Source organism: Pavona decussata, unplaced genomic scaffold (assembly GCF_977016875.1).
Source record: "Pavona decussata unplaced genomic scaffold, jaPavDecu1.1 SCAFFOLD_12, whole genome shotgun sequence".
Lineage (NCBI taxonomy): Eukaryota > Metazoa > Cnidaria > Anthozoa > Scleractinia > Agariciidae > Pavona > Pavona decussata.
Window position 1 is genome coordinate 283,478 of NW_028145435.1, and position 21,154 is coordinate 304,631.

A 21,154-nucleotide genomic window follows, 5' to 3' on the forward strand; every position below is an offset into this window, starting at 1 on the left:
TTTAAGGACGCAACATTTTCGATCAAATTGGTGTGAAATCTCCTCAAACTAAACATTAACATTACCATTACTATAGTCACATCGAAATTGGCCGGCTTTATATTTATAGAATTTCTGTTGTAGGCTTTGTTTATGATCGACAGGTAAATAATTAGTTGTTACGTAGACATTATTTAAAACATGTATTGCGGCTCGTCAAAGGGACAGCTCGTGGACAGTTATGAAAACTGACTTAAAATGACTTACATGTCTTCCTGACGCTATTGTAAGGCAGTAGTGCTTAGGAATAATAAGGACTAAGGATTGATGATTCTCAGCCTGAACCAAGCGCAAAGCGGATGACAGGTTAGCCTCCCACGCAGTCGTTTGGGAGGAGGTAATACGAGTCCCCTAAAAACGACCGGGTGGGAGGCTAGTGACAGGTTAGACAATAGACCGGTCAGTTTGGAGAGGGTCTATTATAGTGTGGCGGTTTGCGGTTATCTGGCGGTTTACGGTTAAGAAATTATCATGCGGTTACGGGAAATCATAAATTTAGCTCGCGATTTTCGGTTTTTGTGTGTTTTTGTAGCGGTTATTAAAACAGAGTTAAGAGGCTCAGAAGACTGAGCGGTAACTTTATCTTGCTTAAAGCTTCTCTCTTTAACAAAGATTGATTTTCCGTACATGACAAAGGCAAACCATACGAAACTTTCAACCCTCAGTCTGCATTGGGCCTGATAGACAACTCTCGTGTGTTCCTAGAAGAAAACGAACAGGCCATTTACCATGACGTAAATACTCATCTCCCTAAAACTTTAAATGGTCCTCCTGAGGAAATGTTGCTGAGAAAACTATTGACTCGGTTGGTCTGGTTGAATGGGGGTTGAACCGTCTAAACGAGGTTACAAAGCAATTCAATTACCATGAGACCAATCTCGTACCCAGAGTCTTCAGGCTTTTTGGTCAGCGGGGCAACGCCGGGAAGACTCTGGGGACATCGAAAAAATTCAAATTTTTTGATTGGCTGTTCGGTAACGGTTTCCATTGTTTTACCGCAGAAATCCTGCGGTAATAAAATTCGATGTCCCCAGAGTCTTCCCGGCGTTGCCCCGCTGACCAAAAAGCCTGAAGACTCTGGGTACGAGATTGCCATGAGACCAACTTGCTAAGCTGTATGACCCTAGACGTCGAACACTTTCATTCAACGACTCATGTCAAAAGTGACGTCATGTCCATGTTGCAGTATTGTCGCTCATTTGGAAACTGCGTTAAAGAGAATGTGAAGAGATTGTCGGCATGGAGTGCATTCTACTTTACTCATCCTCGAAGCTGGTATCCGCTGCCAGAAGGTTCGATCCAGTTTCAAGAAATGCCTACAATGAAACCCCTTCCTGCTCGTGAGCTGAGCTTAGATGGCTGCCAGAAGTTGACCGAATTTGCAAATGTTTACGGCAGAGCAGTCAGACAGAGGTCTGTGCGCCAGGAAACGACTATGGCGAAGGCAGGAACATTGCCATCTGCTTGTTATGAAACCAATCTGCCTGTTCAAAGAATGATGCTGCGCCGCGATGGTATCCACGATGATTCAGACGCTCCACTTCAGCCGGTCGAATCAAATTCTGAAGATAGTAGTGTTGAAAGTCAGGTTAAAGATGAAAACATTGAGTTTGACTCCGACGAAAGTGTAGAGAATGATGGCGTTGAGGTTGACACAAGGACCAACAGCTATGATGAACCGCAGTTGGCTCCTGAAGCTCTTTTCCTTATTGGACGCCGATCTAGGTTTGGAAGGACGATTCGTTTCAATGGGAGATTTGTACAAAAGTTGACTGTCAGAAATGCGTCCAACCCACTGGAGCAGCGACGATGAAAATGTCCCAATCACAGCTGCTAATCGAAAGCGTCCGTGAGCCATGACGGAAGTTTTCTGCTTTCTATGCAACTGTGTTAACCTGACTACGATGGAGTGTGAGCTCCACGACAAAACCACTGCGAACGTATACACAGATCCTTTTAACTGGCCAGCAGTATTACAAAAAAATGTTTACGACTGATCGACCAACCAACCAACCACCGAAGTGAGTGAGGGAATTCATTTCAGCACTGAATTTAACGACTGAATTTAAAAAAATCTAGTCTTAAAAACTAACCAAACCACAGGGAAGCATCGTGCGACCATCGGACCTCATCACCTGAAAATGACTTGAAACATGCCCATTCTCGTCACAAGCGACTACATCGTGAGGATGATACTTAAGAACAGCGACCTTTCCCCCCCCAGGGGGGGTACTCCCTTATTTTTTATTTTATTATTTTATTTTATTTTATTAGACTTCGCCTTCAAAATTAAAACTATAAACAGAACATAACAACGTGAAACAAAAGATAAACAAGTACTGGGTTAAGGCAGGGTGACCACAGCAGCTAGCGCCAATTACTGTGGGCCCAAGATTTACAAAGTTCTAAACACTCGAATAAGATAGTAAAATATAGTAAACTAATAACAACACGAAATAGCCTCTAAAAGGTTGCGTGGCATATTACATTTAAATCAGACAGATTTCCAGCGCGAAGCGCGAAATAAGTGCATCTTTGTAGTACACATACATACATACATACATACATACATACATACATACATACATACATACATACATACATACATAAATTGGTTCAGAGTTACATGTTCATATCTTAACTGCAGGGGAAGAGCGTTCCAGGTTCTAGAAGTTCTTACAAAAAAGGAGTGCTGATAAGTAGAAGTGCGGCATTTCTTTGGTCTGAAAGATTTTGCATTGCTAACGCTTGCTCTAGTAACCCTTGTGGGAACAATGCGTTCAGGGAGCACTGACGTCATGCGATACACAAACAATACCATTGGTGGCCTTAAAGAAAAAGACCAAGTCTAAAAACTCATGCCAATAGCAGATAAGTAGGATATCAATTGACCTTAAGTGGCCTTATTAACGGGGACGTGCGGCCCGATAGGGTATGGTTTTCAGGGTGTTTTGTCTTGACTGTGCTTTGTCATCACTTTCTGTCTTAAACAGGGTATCGCTACATGGCCTAATGGCTTAAACAAGAGAAGATGTTCAGTGCTTGATGCATACCGAGTAAATAGCGTAAACAGCTCAATGATTCCATGATGTCGTGAGTAGATTGTGATTGCCAATGCATTAAAATACAGTAAGAAACTAGTGTATTTTTATTTCATTCTAGTCTTAAACCTGAGGGTATGATTTTAGGTTAAATGTCTTAGATGGGGTCTGAAATTTTGAATTCTGTCTTAAACGGGATAGGGAAATCAGAGAATTGTGTCTTAAAAAGGGTCAGGGTTTGAACGCCCTGGCCGCACCTCCCTACTCAAGCATCTGTTGAGTACTTCACCCCCTCCCCCCCCCCCCGGGCCTTTTTCACGCCATTAGAGAGGAAAGTATTGTGAGGCCCTGAACACAAAAATAGCATCCGATGGTCTGCAATTTACACTGCTGGATCGGCTTGCTAGATTCCGGGCACATACCAGAAGGCCTCTGTCCTGGGTTGAGATCATTCCATGGTAAAGATAACGTAAATGTCACAATCTTGTTTTGTCCGTAAATCCAAGTTAGAACGACCACATGAGAACAGACAACACACCCAGCCCTAAAAACTTGTACTTTTACAATTCGCTAAGTAAACATCTCGAGCAATCTTTGAGTTTGTGAACAGCCCATTAGGCAAAACCTTTTTGTTCGCTGGTTACTGAATGGAGTTATAGAAACAATTTGTTCCGTTCTTAAGATCTTGTGGTCTTTGTGAGGAAAAATACGACTTTTGAGCTAACATATCGCAAAGAATTTGCTACGTGCTGTTAAAAGATAGGTTATGAGGGTAATCGTCTTACCTGTAGGGCGGTGTCGGTTTTTAGAAGAAAACGAAAGCGGTTTGCGGTTTCGAAGGAACAAAATATGGTGGTTTACGGAATGTACGACCCCCTATAATAGACCCACTTTGGACGATACTGCAGAAATAAGTTTGTCAAGAGGCAAAACAAGACGACATTATAATCGAGTTTTACACTTTTTCACTTGCTCCATTAGCTAGAATTAATTCAAGCTGAAACTCATTCATAAGGAGTTGAAACGTGCAATGTGCGTTCACAGCATGCGAACATTCAAGCAAAACGCGAATTACCGCCCGGCCCGAAACTGTTCTGCACTAATAAAGCGATGTGATTGGTTTATTAGTTAGTTTGTTATTCATTTTCCAAATATGGTAATACTACATTGAATATTGACAAAGGAAAAGATATGAGAGTTTAATACACGTTTCAACCCTTGTCGGTTTCTGTCCTAAGTTAATTTGAACTTGACTGAAATTGACGCCATCCCAAACATTCTAGGCCCTTATACACGCAACGAGGACGGATTCCATGCAACGCGAGTTTGTGGTGTTGAGTCTATTGAGAACACATGTACAGCAGACACTGAGGTGTTTTTTCAAGGAGTACATCCTTCGGGCAAACGTCCTACAAATATTTGGTCTTACCCAGTCCTGCTTATTGCCATGTGGATACAAGTAAGAGCTAGAGGAACCATTATTTTTTTGGAGGGAGGGATGAAAATGTTTTTCAAGACACAATTATTGTGTCATTATCTATGGAAACAATTTTTTTTTATTATTAGTAGTATTTTTGTGTGCAAACAATTTAATTGGGACTTTTGCTTTTGCGTCTGTCTCTAAAGAGCTGAGATCTTACTGGGTTGTATTTTATTTCACAAAAGAACGAGTAACAGAGTTGTTTACTCCTTTGGAAAGTCACCAAGTATCGTCGTCGTCATCATCATCATCATCATCATCATCATCATCATCACTCCTTTTAACTTCCGGGGAAGCAAAGGACAACCACCAGTAGACGCCATCTCACACGGCTCTTTGCGAATGTTTTGGCTCTGTCCCACGAACAGCCCACTCATTTCTGCTCTTCCAACATGGACCGCCTCCAGTTGCTCTTGGGGCGTCCCCTCTAAATCTCCTTCCCTGAGGTTGGTAGTCCAAGGGTTTTCTCGCCACATTTTCTTCTGCATGAGTCTAGTGAGTTAAGCTGAGTTTAAAGGGGAAGTATCATGGGGTTTCAGTTGACCTCTTTTGTTAAAAATGGTGAAATAAGACCTTTACTTTGCTACAAAATAATTCTAGAACGAGAGGAGAGAAATCAATTCAATTCTTAACAGGAACAACTCATACTCTGCTCTAGCGCATTTTGAAAACAAAAATACGGAAACTTGAAAAACATTAGCCTAACATTTTTCAAGTTTCAATCCTACCCTGTCTCTGGCCAAAGGCACTAATCAACAGTTTTATTGCACTGGGGTGATAATTCATAAAATCTAGACAATTTGTTTTTGTTTCTGTTGTCAGAAAAACATTTTTGGGTTTTGAAATGACATTAAATTTTTGTGATACTTCTCTTCTAACGTTTAACTCCGTAAGATTACAACTTTCCGACTCGAACTTGCGTTCACTTTTGCCGGTATTTTTCTTTAATGCGTTATGATAATGTAATATGAACAACAGTTAATCATTTTCTCCAAACAGGTAAAGTAAACCAAATAATTAGGGCGCGCGATTTTGCTATTAGTGAAAATTAAACGGTTTCCGTTGAAATGTATAAAGCTCGGACCCGGTTGTTCGAGAGCTGATTAACACTAATCCAAGATTCAAAGTTAACGGAGGTTTTCATCTTGCTCGTTAAAAAATGTTTTTAAATGCTAATGTTAAAGACAAGTCTGAGTCAAAACCGAGGGACAAAACTATTTTTGCAGAATTTTTATCGATTTAACATATTAATTAAGCTGGAATCAGAGTTCTCTTTAACCCAAGATTGGCTTAATCGGGTCAGTTTTGAACAACTGCGCGCTGTACTCTGTGAGGTTTCATAAAGAAACAAAAACGAAGAGAAAGGAAGATCGTGTGGTACAATATAACTTAAAATGTCCCTCGGTTTCTTCATTTTCATTCTTAAGTATATTGCAGTATAGGCGTTGGCCTAGGGATGATGTCGCATGTAAGCATACCTTGTAATTTGGCTGGATAGATTTCAGTGTGAGGCTGCTGTCAAACGTATTTTAAAGAACAATACGGCTCGGTTCAAACGCCGTACCTAGCACAATTAAGGGGGGACTTAACCTAAATTTGAATGAAATTTGAAGAGGATTTAAGAGGGGATAGAAGAAAGAAAATGATTTTTGGAGGACTATTAATTATTAACTACAAATTCTAATTTGAAAACTTCACAAATTCTTCAATATTTCTTATTTCTCTTATAAATTTTACCAATCCTAACTATCTCCTCCCAAGTATACCCAAAAATCACCCAAAAATTCATAAAATACCCCACAACATAGATTCACAGGATGAATATAGAGTTTTTGGATTGCTTGAAACGTGAACGAGATATTTTCATTAAAGCAATGTCAAGTGCGGTAAAATGGCGTTTACGTTAAGTCCCCCCTTAAGTTCGACTTCGCGCGACCTTGAAACGACGGCTGATTAAAACGACCTACTTTCTGTCGAACCAGATCAGTCGAACTTTTTGGCTTAAGTCCCGGCTAAACGATGTAACATTGTTATACAACATTTGTTTATAGTTTAACGAGGTCGAAACGTTTAGCACCCCATGACGTGTGATCAACATATTTTGTTAAAAGAATGTTTTGCTTTCGATCAAACGTTTCGGCCAACTCAGTCACAATTGATTAAGCGTTTAGCCGGCTTTTCAACATAGTTGAACTAACAAATGTTGTACAACAATGTTAGATCGTTTAGCCGGGGCTTTAGGCAAATTTCAAGCCTGAATGGTCGCGCCACCAGGCCTAAGCCAATCAGAAGCCTCGCGGTACTAAAATACACCATGTTAATTTACGTTCTGTACATGAAAAATAAAGCGTATGAATCGAAGTCGCTCCAATTTCGTATTATGCAACAAGCACTGTCGCAAATTGACTCAATTTGACTCAAATTGACTCAGAAACTCTTGGTTCCGCGCATGATAGGTAGGACGTTCGAACCCGCCTGACACGGAACTTCTGACGTCATACCCTTCCGGATCTTTGTCCCACGCCTTGTCTCACGGCTTGATAAATAAAAACATGTGGTCGATTTATTTTCGAATTTGATATTTAGGGAGTATTAACATTCTTGAGATATCTCATCAGTAATATACTTTCAGGCTGGGTAAGTTTAAAATCTAAATGCACTACCACTCGCAGCCGTTATTTGGGTAGGGGAAGCGATGTATACTGACTTAAATAACTACTTTAGCACAGGCGATTTATTTGCAGGGTATAGACAACTCAGTTACACAAAAAGAGCTTTAATTTTTATGCAAGAATATACCGACAGAGCGACACTACTAAAACTTACGATCTTTGACTGAAGTAGTCTCCCTCGCAGTCGTCACGCAACGGGGAGGAGCGTTGCGTGACGACACTAAAAACGGCTGCGAGGGAGACAATGACTGAAGTGAAATGACCTGGGTTATGAGCACCGGCGGCCATGGTTTATGTCAGTGCATGGATCTAAATGCTGCGCAGAAGTATCATACTTGAGATTAAATTAGCCTTTTTGATGCGTCTTAATGTCCTGTTAATTAAGCGCAGATCTGAATTGGATGTACCAAGAATACCATACCCCCCCCCCCCCCCCCGAGGTTCTCGGAATAATAAGATGCTCTATGAATACAGTACCTTAATTGATGTATCACCAACTCACCTGGCTCACTCTCGTTTGGATTGCATTTTCCCCGAATTCATCCATAAAGCCATCCGCGCGTTTCCGAAAATGGAAGGGTTCCGTTATTTAAAATGCCAAGGGAACACTGGTTGCTAATTTGGAATTTTGAAAAAAAAAATGTGTTAACAGGATATTGTGTACTGAGATACTGTTTTCTGATCTTGTGGACGAAATGTGACGCTGTGTTCAGTTAGCCTGGTTAATAAAAGATGAAATGTGAGGTTCATGTGACCAACATCCTGCATGCTGCTAGGATTTTCATGTCGTCGAGTAGTACACTGTGTTCTTTTTTTAAGAATTTATTTTATAAGAATATGGAGGCTGAAATTTGCGAAATTCTAAGAATATTTTAAGAATAAACCCGAGGCTGAGATTTTGAAAAGAATATAATTTTGTGTGTTGAAAATTTGTATATACAATTCAATTATATGCTTTTAACTAAAACGTTTAAAATTATTCCTTTCTCTAAATGGCAAAACTAGCCCATAAAACGATAAAAACATACACTAGCCAAATGTTTGATGTCAATGACTGTTCGATGAACGGTAGATGTAATACATATGTATGTCATACGTTGTAGTCTAAGAATATATAATATTTTCAGCCTAACTGTGATCGGCAGAAAAAAAGAATATTTAGCCTGAGCCGGAGAAACAATATTCTTCTTTAAAAGAGTGTATACATGAAAGAAATGTGATGTTATGATATGTTTTAATCCTGGTGAATACATGACAGATTAATATTTCAGTCAGTGACATTGGCATAATCGGAAAAAAGAGAGAATGCGAGTTCCAACATGTACAGGAGTCGAACCGTATGACCTTGCGATTACTAGTTCAGATTACATACTTACATACAACTTTTATTTAAACCGGATGAAAATCCAAAGTCAATGGCTTGTGCGTGTGCGTGTAGACACAAATACAACCAGAAACAACGCCTGACCTAGGGAACAGCCACATTATCAATAATAACAACTTCATTCAAGTGTCAGAATCAGTAGCGGCTAAGAAAGGACAAATGAAAGAAATAAATGACAAATTAATCAAAGTTCGGAAATTTACAAACCTAAGCCGACCCAAACATTCAAAAGTTTAAAATATTTGCTGCGAAGTCACCACTGACTTTTCAACACGCTATTTCAGGCCGCCTGCTTGAACAAGCAGAGGCCACTTGAGCTTGGGTTGCCTGTGCTCGATGCCGAATTTTCATTGAGATTTTTATAGATACACTTTTGCCTCGTTTCCGTGCATCATGGTTTGCCTCCATTCCGTGCCTTTCTCAACCACAAGCTGCTTCCATCATAAGGGGCAAATCTACAGTCATTTTGTAACAGTAGGATTATTTACCAGTTAATCAAGATGTGGCTTTTTAAAACGTCATTAGAAGGTTCCTCGAAGCTATCGAAAAACTTTCTTTGATAAGTGGGTGAAAGGTCCTACGGATGCTCCATTATAAAGCAAGCTCAAAATAGAAAGAAATAACCCCGAAGAATAATCAACCACCGAAAAAGAAAAAATGAAGGTCATAAATTCAAAGCGGCGAAAAGCCATTTTGTCCATTTCGCGTTTGATTTCTTCGATTTCGAAGACATGGTGAAAATTCTGCTCAAAAATAAAGACCGAACCTCGAACTTCAAATGAATTTTACAAGACTTGGCAAAACCGCGAATTTGCCTCAAAATTCGCACGTGTAAACTCATTCTCGTCCCCAGAACCCCCACGGTTTTTTAAATAGTTGGTAGGTACTTTAAGTAGGGTTATTAAAGTGTATCATAATTATAATAAAAATAGTTGCGCGAATAGCCGCTGACTAAAAGATCGTAGGCTCTGTAAATGAGGATGGGTGTAAATCGTGCACGCGCACAACTGACAACATTCCAAACGAAATCTGATTGGTTTAGAAATAACGCTAGCGTGAAAACTTTAGTTTGTGACGTCAATTTCTCAAAAACCACTTGATGAGAAGGGAGCGCCAAGCTTAATATCTCAAGCTCGTATTAAGAAGTCTTAAGGGCGATTTACACGGTACAACTTTGTCGCATGCGACAAGCTTACGACAGGCCTACGACACGAATTGTTTTGTGTAAATCAAACCTGCAACTCGTTTACGACTGTCGTGTACGTCAACAGAAATGTCATAGGACAATCGTAGGTTTAGGCAATGTTGAATGACGAGAGTTGTGTGCGATTTTTTGCATTACGCTAGCAGCGCGCGTTCTAGAAATCGCATGCGACAGTCGTAAGCAAAAGTTGTACCGTCTAACTCGCGGCCTTTAGAAGACCGTGAATTTATTTCCATCAGCAAACCAACCAAGGTTTCTTTGTTGTTTTCAGGTTTCCACTCAAGATGGAATGATGTAATTCACTGGATGTGGTTGAACAGTGAGTATGCTGAAAGCGATTCAAAACCTCAGCTGTTGTATATTTGGTATGTTTGCTGTGCTCTTTCCCAAAATAGGGCAACGTCAACAGAAACATCACTAGACTGAGAGATATATTTCCTATCTCTTCTCTGATAAATGCAATTAATTGTACAATGTGAGAAAATCCATGTGATGATGATGATGATGATGATGATAATGATGATGTATTTACTCAGTATACTCTGAAAAAAATCCGAGTGTTCCTATCGGGTGTCTAACCTAAGACTTTCCAATTACTAGTTCGGATGCTCTACCACTGAGCTACAGGAGACTCGTGGGCGCTAAGGCCATAAAACTAGGTTCATGGGACAAACATCCTGCGTACTGCTAGGATTAGCCTGCGTGGCAAGCGTTTCCGTGCTGTTTGGGAGCAAAGAAAGACCGAGGAACGAGATTCTCGGTTTTGGCCGCGCGAGAAATGAAACGAGAGCCAAAAAATGAAAGAGGGGGGAGGGGGAGGGGAAGTGACATATGCACAATGGAAATAATGTGATGCAATATGTTAAGCCTGGTGAATAAATGAGAATGATGTATTAATCAGTAAATGACACAGGCATACTTGGAAAAAAATCCAAGTGCTCCTATCAGGAGTCGAACCTTAGACCTTCCGATTAATAATAATAATAATAATAATAATAATAATAATAATAATAATAATAATAATAATAATAATAGTAATAATGATAATGATAATGATAATGATAATGATAATGATAATTAATGATAATGATAATGATAATGATAATAATAATAATACAGTGGAACCTCGATTTAACGAAGTCCTCGATATAACGAACGATATTGTATGTCGCGGCCAACGAACGAACATAATCCGGAAGCCCAAACGTAAAATCTACCTCGATATAACGAATTACAATGTCAACACGCGACAGAAGATAAACGCTGAACAGATCAACACTCTGAAAGTGTCGTTTTTTTGTAAACAAAAGCTGCGTGTCTGCTCAAAAGTGAAAATAATTGCTACTGAAAGCCACCATGCTTAATGAATTAGATCTCAAAACGCGGCACTTCTGGGTGACGAAAATTGCATTGAATTGCGTGACAGAAGTCACCTGTGTTGAAAATCAATCATTAACTATGACCTCGATATAACGAACATTTTGGTCGTTTCCCCTCAAGTTCGTTATATCATCGAGGTTTTTGATATAACGAACCCTCGATTTAACGAACAAATTTGGCAGGTCCCCAGCGACTTGTTAAATCGAGGTTCCACTATGATATTGCTGTAGTGTACGAGTTTTACGAACAGTTGCTTCCTACACGAGTTTATTACAGCAAGAGGCCGGAGATTGAGATCATGCGCAAAGCAGGTATCTGCAGCGGGATAATGCGGTGTTGAAGATCCTCTTCTTTGAGATGCTGTACAGCTTGGACCTGATGGACAGTGTACCACCATGGTACTCGCTAACTGAGCCAAAACCGGTCAATAATAGCAACAATAACAAGTTATTGATTCGGTTAAGTTTCCACTCTTGATCAAGGCTCGTGTGCGATCGAGTGGGACACTTCATGGTGTATTACTTGTAAGCATTGCTCAACCAGTTCTTTCCATGTGCCATGTCTTGTTGAATAGTCATTGATCGTAGCTTTGTGTTAATTTCTTTAACAAAAAAAGTCACTTCCATATTCCTACCACCTTTCCATAACATTCTTTTATTTTACTCATTTAATGTTTACAGTGGCTACATGTAATAATTTAATTTTTTGAAGAACGCTACGAAATGGAACAGGGTACAACTAGCAGTTACCTTAGACAAAGTATATATTTTTTATTTTTTATATATATTCGTCACGTCATTTCATTTCATATCTGATTTGTCTAATGTACATATCATTGGAATATATACATTGCTTTAGATATAAATAATAGAAGAAAAAGAAGCTTATTTTTTTTAAGTTTGGGCACGAACATAAGTCCAACTTACAAACACAATGAACAAAGCTGCATGAGCAAGTTTGACTCCAGTAGTGAAACGAAAGAACATGCCATGGCAACAACAACAACAACAACAACAACAATTGTAACGAGGATCGATAACAAGAGAAATAAAGATTTGCATGTAAAGCAAAAGAAAAAGCAAATGAACAAAAAAAAAAAACAAACAAACCAACAAACAGCATTCAAGTACTCAAGAGTAAGGGCAAAAACTCAAGAAATCCAACAACTGATTATTTTGCTATGAAGAGAGATGACAATAAAATGTTATCTGGAAGAGTTTGCGCGCGGATTTTAAGTAAATGACCTTAACGAAGAAACCACAAGAAAAGATATGGAACACAGGAGACTGAGTGGGCCGCAAATAAAGTACAAAGGACGACAGGATCTCCGGGAAGGATTCCACTATGTCTGGCTTATCTTCCCTTACAACCAAATCTTTGACAAAATAAATTAACCTCGGTCTACAAAAGGGCATTTAAACCAACGTTTTTGCAATGTGACCATCTCTGCATAGCTTGTGAATATAACAACCCATCTAGAAAATTATTATTTTTCTCTTGAAAGGAAAACGAAGAAACAGCAATTGTTCATTGTTGTTCATCTTCCATGAGAAATCTGCACACCATTGGCTCCCTTGCTCCTATCAGTAATGAACACAAAAAGAACGCTTTTTTCAAATAAGAAACTACCTTTCGTTCAGTGAATAATTTTATAGCCATCTCTAGGTTTAAAAAAAAAAGAAAAAAGACAAAAAAATCCCTTTATTTTAACAAAATGGCGGATTCCAAATCTTCAAAGTTTTGTATACAGTAGGTGTGTGTGTGTTGTGGTGGTGGTGGGGGGGGGGGGGGGGGTAAAGGTTTGCGCCTTTTAGACCTATTTACTGTGTTTAGGGGAGGAGGGGGCAGGGTTCACTGGTTCCGTCACTGAAGATGCTTTGCTGACGATTCCTCTACAGTGAAACCACTTTCTTTTCTCAAGGGAAGTTAAGGGTAAACTGAAACATGCAAAGAAGGAGAGCGAAAGTTGCCCACCACCCATAAACCCAAAGCAGGGAAAACCTGCAAGTGAGCACGTGCAAAAATTTTTGACGAGCAATTTCTTATTAACCCGTTCGTGTTTTTGAAGCCGTTCCTTCTAGAGACAAAGCGTAAGGCACAAAAAATGAGGTGGTCCTAAATTTTGAGTTTATGGATAACATCCTAATTATAAGGTGCAAGCAGTCATGCAAACAATATTGATAAGTAGCAATTGTCCCTGGTACTGTTTATTATGTTGTACAAGCCACAGGTTGTAGCTTTAAAACGTCCAGTAATTCAAATGAAATCACTAGCTTATAAGAAAAACACAGCCTCACACTGCAACACCTTTTACTTTCTTACGGTATTGTTTACTGTGCTCAACAAGGTGGATCTAAATTTTAAGACAGCATTACACTGTAATTCAGTGTTAATTAAAATATTGACTCAAATGAATAGATATCCCATATGACGACACTAACCAGGGTATTCTTCACCTGCAAAGGTAGTTATTATCCACTCACAAGCATTCCTGCTTTCCATTCTAGACAAAACGAATAACACAAACAACATACAGAATTCATAAACTGGATTCACTCAAGAGCAGATGGCTGTTGTGCTTCAGGGAAGTGTCTGGGTAGATTTCCATCTTGTGTGGAGATAATAATAATTAATAATAATTTAATAAATTGTTTATATAGCACTATTTATATTCAATGATAAATAGTGCTTTACAGGAATAATAAAATTAAATAAAAATTGTATACATATTAAATCAGATATGTACAAAAACTGGCTACAATTCATTAAAGCTAAAAGAGAAAAATAAATCAAAATTAATAATAAATAGGAATTATATTAAAATGCCGACCTAAACACGTGTTGTGACAACGTGCAGGTCAGGCAGCAGTCCGTTTCATAAAGCTGGTGTAACAAAAGTAAAAGACCTTCCGAAGCGTTGGGTGCATTGTCTCCTGTGGAGCTTCTAATAATAGGCTATTATTCGAGCATAATGAGTATACAAGCTCTTTTGCTTAACTTTTATCAAGTCACTTAGATAAGATGGTGCCAGTCAATAAATTGATTTAAAGATTTTAAAAGAATTATTAGAATCTTAAACTAAATTAGATAAGTAATGGGAAGTTAGTGGAGAACATAGAGGGCTGGCGTTATGTGTGAATACTTGGGTATGTCCATAATAAGTCTAGCAGCGACATTTTGGAAACCCTGTAGTTAGCAGGAAACGGCTGTACCTTGTAGAGGTGTCTGTCTTAAAGATAAAGCATTGCCCAGCTAAGACCCTGATTTCTTGGTGAATTTCAACTGAGACTGAAATTTTAGCCCAGTTACAGGGCTGAGATTTTGTTGTAATAATTGAACAATTGAAATTATGTGGGGGAAAGTAAAATCAAAAAGAATATAATGTTGTCATTGACATCAAAATGATTTAACTTGTCTTAGTTCCTTTAAACCCGGCTGAAATTTGATTGCATGTGTAAATAGATTTTTCAGCTTTTTTTTTTTTTTGAGCAGGCCGAAAGTTCCAGCCCTTCCCTATTGAAAGCAATAGGGAAGGGAAAAAGACAGTGTTTTTTTTTTGTTGCCTGCACAATTGACCAAATGCAAATTTGAACAAGAATGGAAATTCAACATCTTGTTAAAAAAGAACCAGTGTTCTTAAAGGTCTGGCTGCAATTTTCTAACAAATGTTATTAACAGTCCAAAAAAATTGTCAGGGTTAAACATGGAAACCTTAACAGCATCTTTCTGCAATAGTTATTATAAAACAGCTTGATAACAAACCTGACAAGAGATGTCCCCAAGCTCACTCCATTGTTGTCTCTTTCAATGACACAAGCCAAGACATCACCATACGGCTTAAACATGTCAACTAAATCCTACAAAACACAGTTAATCATTATGGTCTAAAATAAATAAAATTGTTAAAACAACTAAAACACTTGTAGTAATTTGGGAAAAAGGAGGCTCTCATAGAATGGGTCTTGGGGGAGGGGGAGGGGGGTGCAGATACGGAAGGTCATAAGCTACATGTATAAAGTAAATAATTTGATTCTTTGGCCACGACGGGACACCGTGAGGGTGTTTTGGGCTCGGTCACATGTTGTTTATGACTGTGCAAAGGCCATAAATATCATTGCGCCACTGTGGCCCCTGGATGGTTTGAGGCTATAAAGATCTCACCTGGATTTGTTTTAGAGTATTAAAATAATAGTCGAGGTCTCACAACACTGTTTAGTTTCAAAACAAACCTTTTCTGTAATAGTGGTTGGGAAATTCTCAATTATGATAACATCAGTGCCATTTGATGCAGACAGCAAATCTTCCTGTTTAAATTAATACAACCATTTAAAGGAGTATTTATTAATAGTGTGCACATTAAAAAATTAATCATGATAAGAGAATGGAGTACAATATTTGCACCCTCTGTTTGTGTCGTTACATGTATTTATTTGTTAGTCACATGACCACAACTTTGTAAGTTGAACTTTACCAAGGAGACAATTGGTCAATCAAATACAAACTTCCTTTTAAGAAAAACAACAACAAAAAATCAACCCTACATTTGACATTAGATGAAGTGAATATGTTCTCAGCCCTCCAAAACTTTTCACTCTGCGCCCATGTACCCTAAGCTAAAATGATGCCCTGGATCAACCATTGTAATGATCAATTTCTGGATTATACGCCACACAGCTGCATTTGTTTATAATGTACAATTTTGGTATATTTTTCTATTATGAATGAAAAAAGGAAGGAAGGAAGGAAGGAAGGAAGAGGGAAGAGAGGGAGGGAAGGAGGGAGGGAGAGGGGGGAGGAAGGAAAAAAGGAACATTTGAACAAATGAGTCAAAAAACAAAAAAAAAAATGCAGGAACGAATGGTTAGGTGAAATAGGTAAACATGAAATAAAATAAATAGAATATGATAATATATTGCTAAAATCCAATATACCAATAACAGTACTAACCTTAACTCCTATGGAAACTCCAGTGCAAGCAGAAATTGAATCAGTTTGATCTGTTGATAATTTCAACGCTGACTTGGATGTGTTGCCTTTGCCTGACCTTGTTTGACTCTCTTTTCCCCATTTGGGAGAAGAAGGGATAACTTTACTTGCTGCTAATGGTGGAAATGACTCTGGATGCTATGAATTGAAGGGAAAGCAGACTCTTATAAAACCTTTCATGTAGATTTTTACAGCAGCCTCCTTCTCTTTCTTTTATCACTTTGAGAACAATTTATTCAAATGTTGACTGTTAAAACAAAGGTAATGAGTGCAATAATAGCATGACATAAAGGAGTAGCTTGTAAAAAAAGGAGACCCCCCTCATTCATTTTGTGTAAGAGTATGATGAATACTCTTTGACAAGCCTTATGAAGCTACTGATTGTTTTGTAATCCATATCACTTTAACAAATTTAAATATTTGGTTTTATCATCAACTGGGTTGATAAGGTAAATTGGCCATTGTACAAAAATTTGAAGCAGTTTCATAAATATAACTGTTGCTTCTGTCAGCATTTCATGGAAATACTGTAATGCTGGGTTACTGCATCTCCCGGTTTCAGGCAAGGGGAAGATGGAACTTTAATCTTGAAGTGCTAACTATAGGAATAACCGTGCTGATGACAGCTCATGGTTGTACATGTAAACTTGGACAATTTTTGATAGCTTAACTTATTCAATAGGAGGCATTTGGTTGTTGTGAGATAATTGTCTCACGCATCCATACAAGAAATGTGTTACCAGACTAAAAACATGTCACAAAGTGTCAACAAATAAACTATAAAATTTACATTTAGTGGGTGGTATTATATCAAAAACACAAATGTCACAAAGTACCACTTTTTTCCACAAAATTTAGCTGAGTGTGAAAACAAGGCCAAACAAAGACCTCTATGCCTCAGCCCCACAATGACTTTGTAAACCCAGGCTTTTTTGATGATGGTGAAATTCGATGGTCGGGGAAAATACCCCAGTAAATTTAAAATTATACAACAATGCTGTGAATAAACTTTGGAAAATAATGCATAATCACTCACAGAAGCAAAAAATAGACCCAAATTATCATTTCAAAATGGAGACCCCTTGCTACCCCCACCAAAAATACAGTCAAACCTCCGATTACAGGCACCTCCTGGTATCTCACATCTTGCATAAGCGGACACCAGACTAGGGTCGTGGCGATTTCCCCACTTATGCTCTACATTGATAACCTCCCATATGCTGAAGTAAACACCTTTTAGAAGCTCCAGACCCTAAAATAACCTCCAAAAACCTGAAATTTGAGCTAGCAAGACAGGTCGACTCCATTTCATCTCCAACTCTGTAGATTTAATTGCTTCTTACACAACCACATTGTGAAATGTTTCGACAATCTGATATGTATGATGCAGGAAGGGGCTATTTAGCCCAGGATATAGCCAATTGTTAGCTGTCAGATTAAGACAATGCTGTATATGACTTTGATCCAATAGCTTTAAAAGTGTGTAAGCGCAAAGTATTACTTACTACTATAGGGTAGAAAATTTGAGTTAGAAGATGTAACTGAGACACACTGCCCCCTGTGGTACTTCAAGCCTTTCAAACTCTCGTAAGTGGACACCTCCCACCAGCAGACACCTATCCTCGGTCCTGAGGGTGTCTGCTTGCAGAAGGTTTGACTGTATACAGAAAAGGTAAATCACCCATACTTAATCCTTGGGAGCCAAAACTTTCGAAAAAAAATATGCATGTCACATTGGTGACCAGGGGACAATTCATGTTGTAGCTGCAACCTCTCCTCTAACCAACCCCCCCCCCCCCCCTGCCCCCCAACAAGAATGGCATTTTTTTGTTCCTAAAGAGGAGCCACCGAAATTTGGACCCTTTGCATTCTGTTTTCAAAGGCATTGCCAAAAACTCAATCCCTCTGATTTTTTTCTTCAAAGGGTGCCGACAAAACTTTGAGGTCCCTTGTGGGGAAAATCCTTTCAGCTTGAGGTATTCAAGAAAGTATTGTTACTATTGCAATTCAAGCTAACAAATGACTATAAATACTCTACGTTTAAAATACTGGATGGTGGTTTCTCGTTTTTCTGTCCCGGTCTCCTAACTGGAGGTGAATCTGTCAAAGCACGTGCTTTCATCACAGAGGCTCTTCCTCGCCCAACAGCACTCGCTTGAGCAGTCTGTTCAGTGTTCTTTTCCTTTGTTATTCCTAAAGCCGCCTTAGGAAGAGCGATAGAAGTGATGTCTTTCGTTGGTTTGCCTCTTCCGTGCCCAAGCGCTGGTATAAGTTCTGTTTCCTCGGGCTTTTTCGAAGAATGGACGTCAATAAAGAAATCTTGGTCCCACGTCCGCCACCTGGAAGCCATCTTGAGTGTTTACAACTCACTAGTCCCAGGCCTCCCACAGGTAGCCTTTGCGCGACTGTTAGCTTTGCGTGACACACCTGTACACGGCAGAGCGGAGAAGAGCGCATAGACCGCCTACTGTCCCGTCACGCCACGGGGAGCGGGAAACCATGTAGAGGAAATAAGCTTATGGTGTGTGAGAGATGCAATGCTGCCTGAGAATGGAATTCCGTTGAACTGACCAATCGATTTAAGCGAGAGATGGTCCGAATCTCATCCCAAGAGCCCGCTTTCCGTTTGGTCAGCCAACACCAAAAAAACGCGAAACTTTGGAATGCAGGGGACCTCAACCTCACGACGCACTGAAATTAAACGCGTTCTTGGTGCTAATCAACAGGAAAGTGGGCTCTGAGGACAAGATTGGAGATGGTCGCTCTGCATCCTGCCTACAGTTCGCAAACTTTAAGTCTCCGACACAAATGGAAAAATACGCAGTAAGACTACTAGCAGTAGGGAACTTCTCGCAGTATCATCTTTGGTTTTTGTGAATTTACAGTACTACAGGAACAACAACAATTAATGTCTGCAAACCGTTGCAATCAATTTTATTTTCTGAAATATTGCGAAATTTTCGTCTGAAAGCGAACTCCTAGCGAGAATTAGGCTGGGCCTGTTGTAGTCTCCCTTCATTTGGAGCTAGTTCATAAAATAGCCTGAAATTCCATTAGACAGAAAAGCGGGAAAAGTGCAGAAAATTCGCTTCGGCACCTAGTTTAGATGGAAAATTAAGTTTCATTTCCGCTATTCATGTTTCTTTACCCCCCTTTTTTCAGTATCAACACAAGGGTTGATTTTCAGTCTTGCTGATGACCCTCGTCATAACAGCTAAACAGCTATACAGTAAAACCTCTCCTTACGGACACCTCTATAATACGGACACCTCTCTATTACGGACAGTTCACCAGTGGTCCCTGAGAGACCGAAATCCATATAAAGCCTACCTCTCTAAAACGGACTCCTCTATAATACGGAAACTTATTCCTGTCCCCTTGGTGTCCGTAATAAAGAGTTTTGACTGTATACTTTTTTTTCCCACCACTCCTCCACGTGCACTGCTTCCAGTTCCTGGGGTCAATCTTTACCACTCACTCCCAATTCTCCCTTAACTCCACGTGGTCCAGAAGAACCGCCTGCCACGCCCTTTTCTCCTTTAGCACCATCTCGTCCGTCGCGGCCTGGTAAGCCGTTATGTCCATTCACACCATTTCTCCCAGGAAGACCCGGTGATCCCTGCAGCTGAGGGCACGTCGTGGGGCCAGCCTGTGGCAGGAAAAGGTGTTTGGTAACTTGCTACAAATAATAAAGCGCGACTGTTAAAATTAAACCGCACGAGAAAAACATATACTATAAGTACAATTGCGACTTTGTAGAAATAAAATAAACGGAGTTAAAGTGACAGCAAGTCGAATAAAAACCAGGAAAAAAATCTGAATCCTCTTAACGGGTCGGAGTCGATCCCATAATCTTCCAAGTTTCTCGGTTTGACCCCGTTGGGAGGACTCGGAATTTGTTCTGGACTTACTCGACTGTAAATCACTTCTTCCGAGTTTAAGGTATGTATTGTTTGAAATCAGATTGGAGCTCCGTAATGTTTCTCAACTTTGTCTTTTTCGAAAACTGTCAACTTGTCCTGCAAACGTATTTTCCTGGGTCATGGAAAATACCCCTTAATAAAATGAGTGATAAAATCAGTTACATATAAGACAAAAGAAGATTTGCAAACGGAAAAGTTAGGTATTCTGTCTTACGGATTTTCATCCGAGGAAGTGAGTAAACTTCTTGCGTCAATTCATCGTTAAGTGTCTCAGCAAGTTGAATTGCGATTTAATTTGTTTGATTGGACGGTGCATCTGTTGTTCTGTACAACATGTTCTTCAAATGAGCCTTTAGATGTTTTTCAGCAGCTTTTTTGTAAAGGAGATTTCCAGTAAGGGAGCATTCTTAAGTTATTTAGTGGCGTGTGTGTGTGTGGGGAGGGGAGGGGCGGGGAAAGGGAGGTGACGTGAGCTGGGTTTTCTGTGACAAGAGATTCTTAGTGAAACCCTTTACTCTCCTCCCTACCCCATGCCCCTCTAATTATGTGATAATATGAAATAATAATAATAATAATAATAATAATAATAATAATAATAATAATAATGATAATGATAATGATAATGATAATGATAATGATAATGATAATGATAATGATAATGATAATGATAATGATAATGATAATGATAATGATAATGATAATGATAATGATAATGATAATGATAATGATAATGATAATAATAATAATAATAATAATAATAGTAATAATTTTGGAAATTGTCAGTTGCGCGTTATCTACTGATCTAACGCCCATTTTTGACAATACTTCAAAAAAGATATAAATCAAGTTATTCACAAATTGAATCAATTTGTAATTAGAATATAGCTTACACGTTCACGTTAAAATAAAGAATATATAAAAATTGCTAAAAACTTACTTAACCATTGAAATGAATTTCGGGTTTATGGTGAGTTAAAATAAACAAAATGGCTAGAATAACTGAAATACAGTGGATCTCCGCTCTACAGACACCTGCTTAATACGG

The 21,154-nt window shown here is 39.0% G+C and overlaps 1 protein-coding gene and 1 long non-coding RNA gene across 3 annotated transcripts; both read right to left on the minus strand.

Moving 5' to 3' along the window:
* Positions 1-4,575: 4,575 nt before the first annotated feature.
* Positions 4,576-8,947, minus strand: LOC146487908 (uncharacterized). 2 transcript variants are annotated; one of them, XR_014867733.1, is made up of 4 exons: positions 8,881-8,947; positions 8,609-8,761; positions 7,735-7,847; positions 4,576-5,065 (listed from the first exon to the last, which is right to left on the minus strand). It is a non-coding gene; the product is annotated as an uncharacterized LOC146487908 (long non-coding RNA). The 2 variants fall into 2 exon arrangements; XR_014867731.1 differs by having other exon boundaries at positions 8,609-8,700; positions 8,824-8,900.
* Positions 8,948-11,834: 2,887 nt separating this feature from the next.
* On the minus strand, positions 11,835-18,566 carry LOC146487909 (uncharacterized). Its single transcript, XM_085125717.1, has 6 exons — positions 18,225-18,566; positions 16,148-16,324; positions 15,430-15,504; positions 14,963-15,057; positions 13,642-13,703; positions 11,835-12,780 (listed from the first exon to the last, which is right to left on the minus strand). Exons 1-6 carry the CDS (start codon positions 18,534-18,536, stop codon positions 12,728-12,730), a joined length of 774 nt encoding a protein of 257 aa, XP_084981843.1. The 5' UTR covers positions 18,537-18,566; the 3' UTR covers positions 11,835-12,727.
* Between the last annotated feature and the right edge of the window lie 2,588 nt (positions 18,567-21,154).

Bases quoted from the DNA above. Each gene is read 5' to 3' on its own strand.
- LOC146487909 (XM_085125717.1), bottom strand. From the start codon at position 18,536: ATGGCTTCCAGGTGGCGGACGTGGGACCAAGATTTCTTTATTGACGTC. The intron at 15,505-16,147 runs GTTAGTACTGTT...TAATTTAAACAG, and splicing joins GAGTTTCCATAGGAGTTAAG to GAAGATTTGCTGTCTGCATC. The intron at 13,704-14,962 runs GTTTGTTATCAA...CGTTTTGTCTAG, and splicing joins TTGGGGACATCTCTTGTCAG to AATGGAAAGCAGGAATGCTT.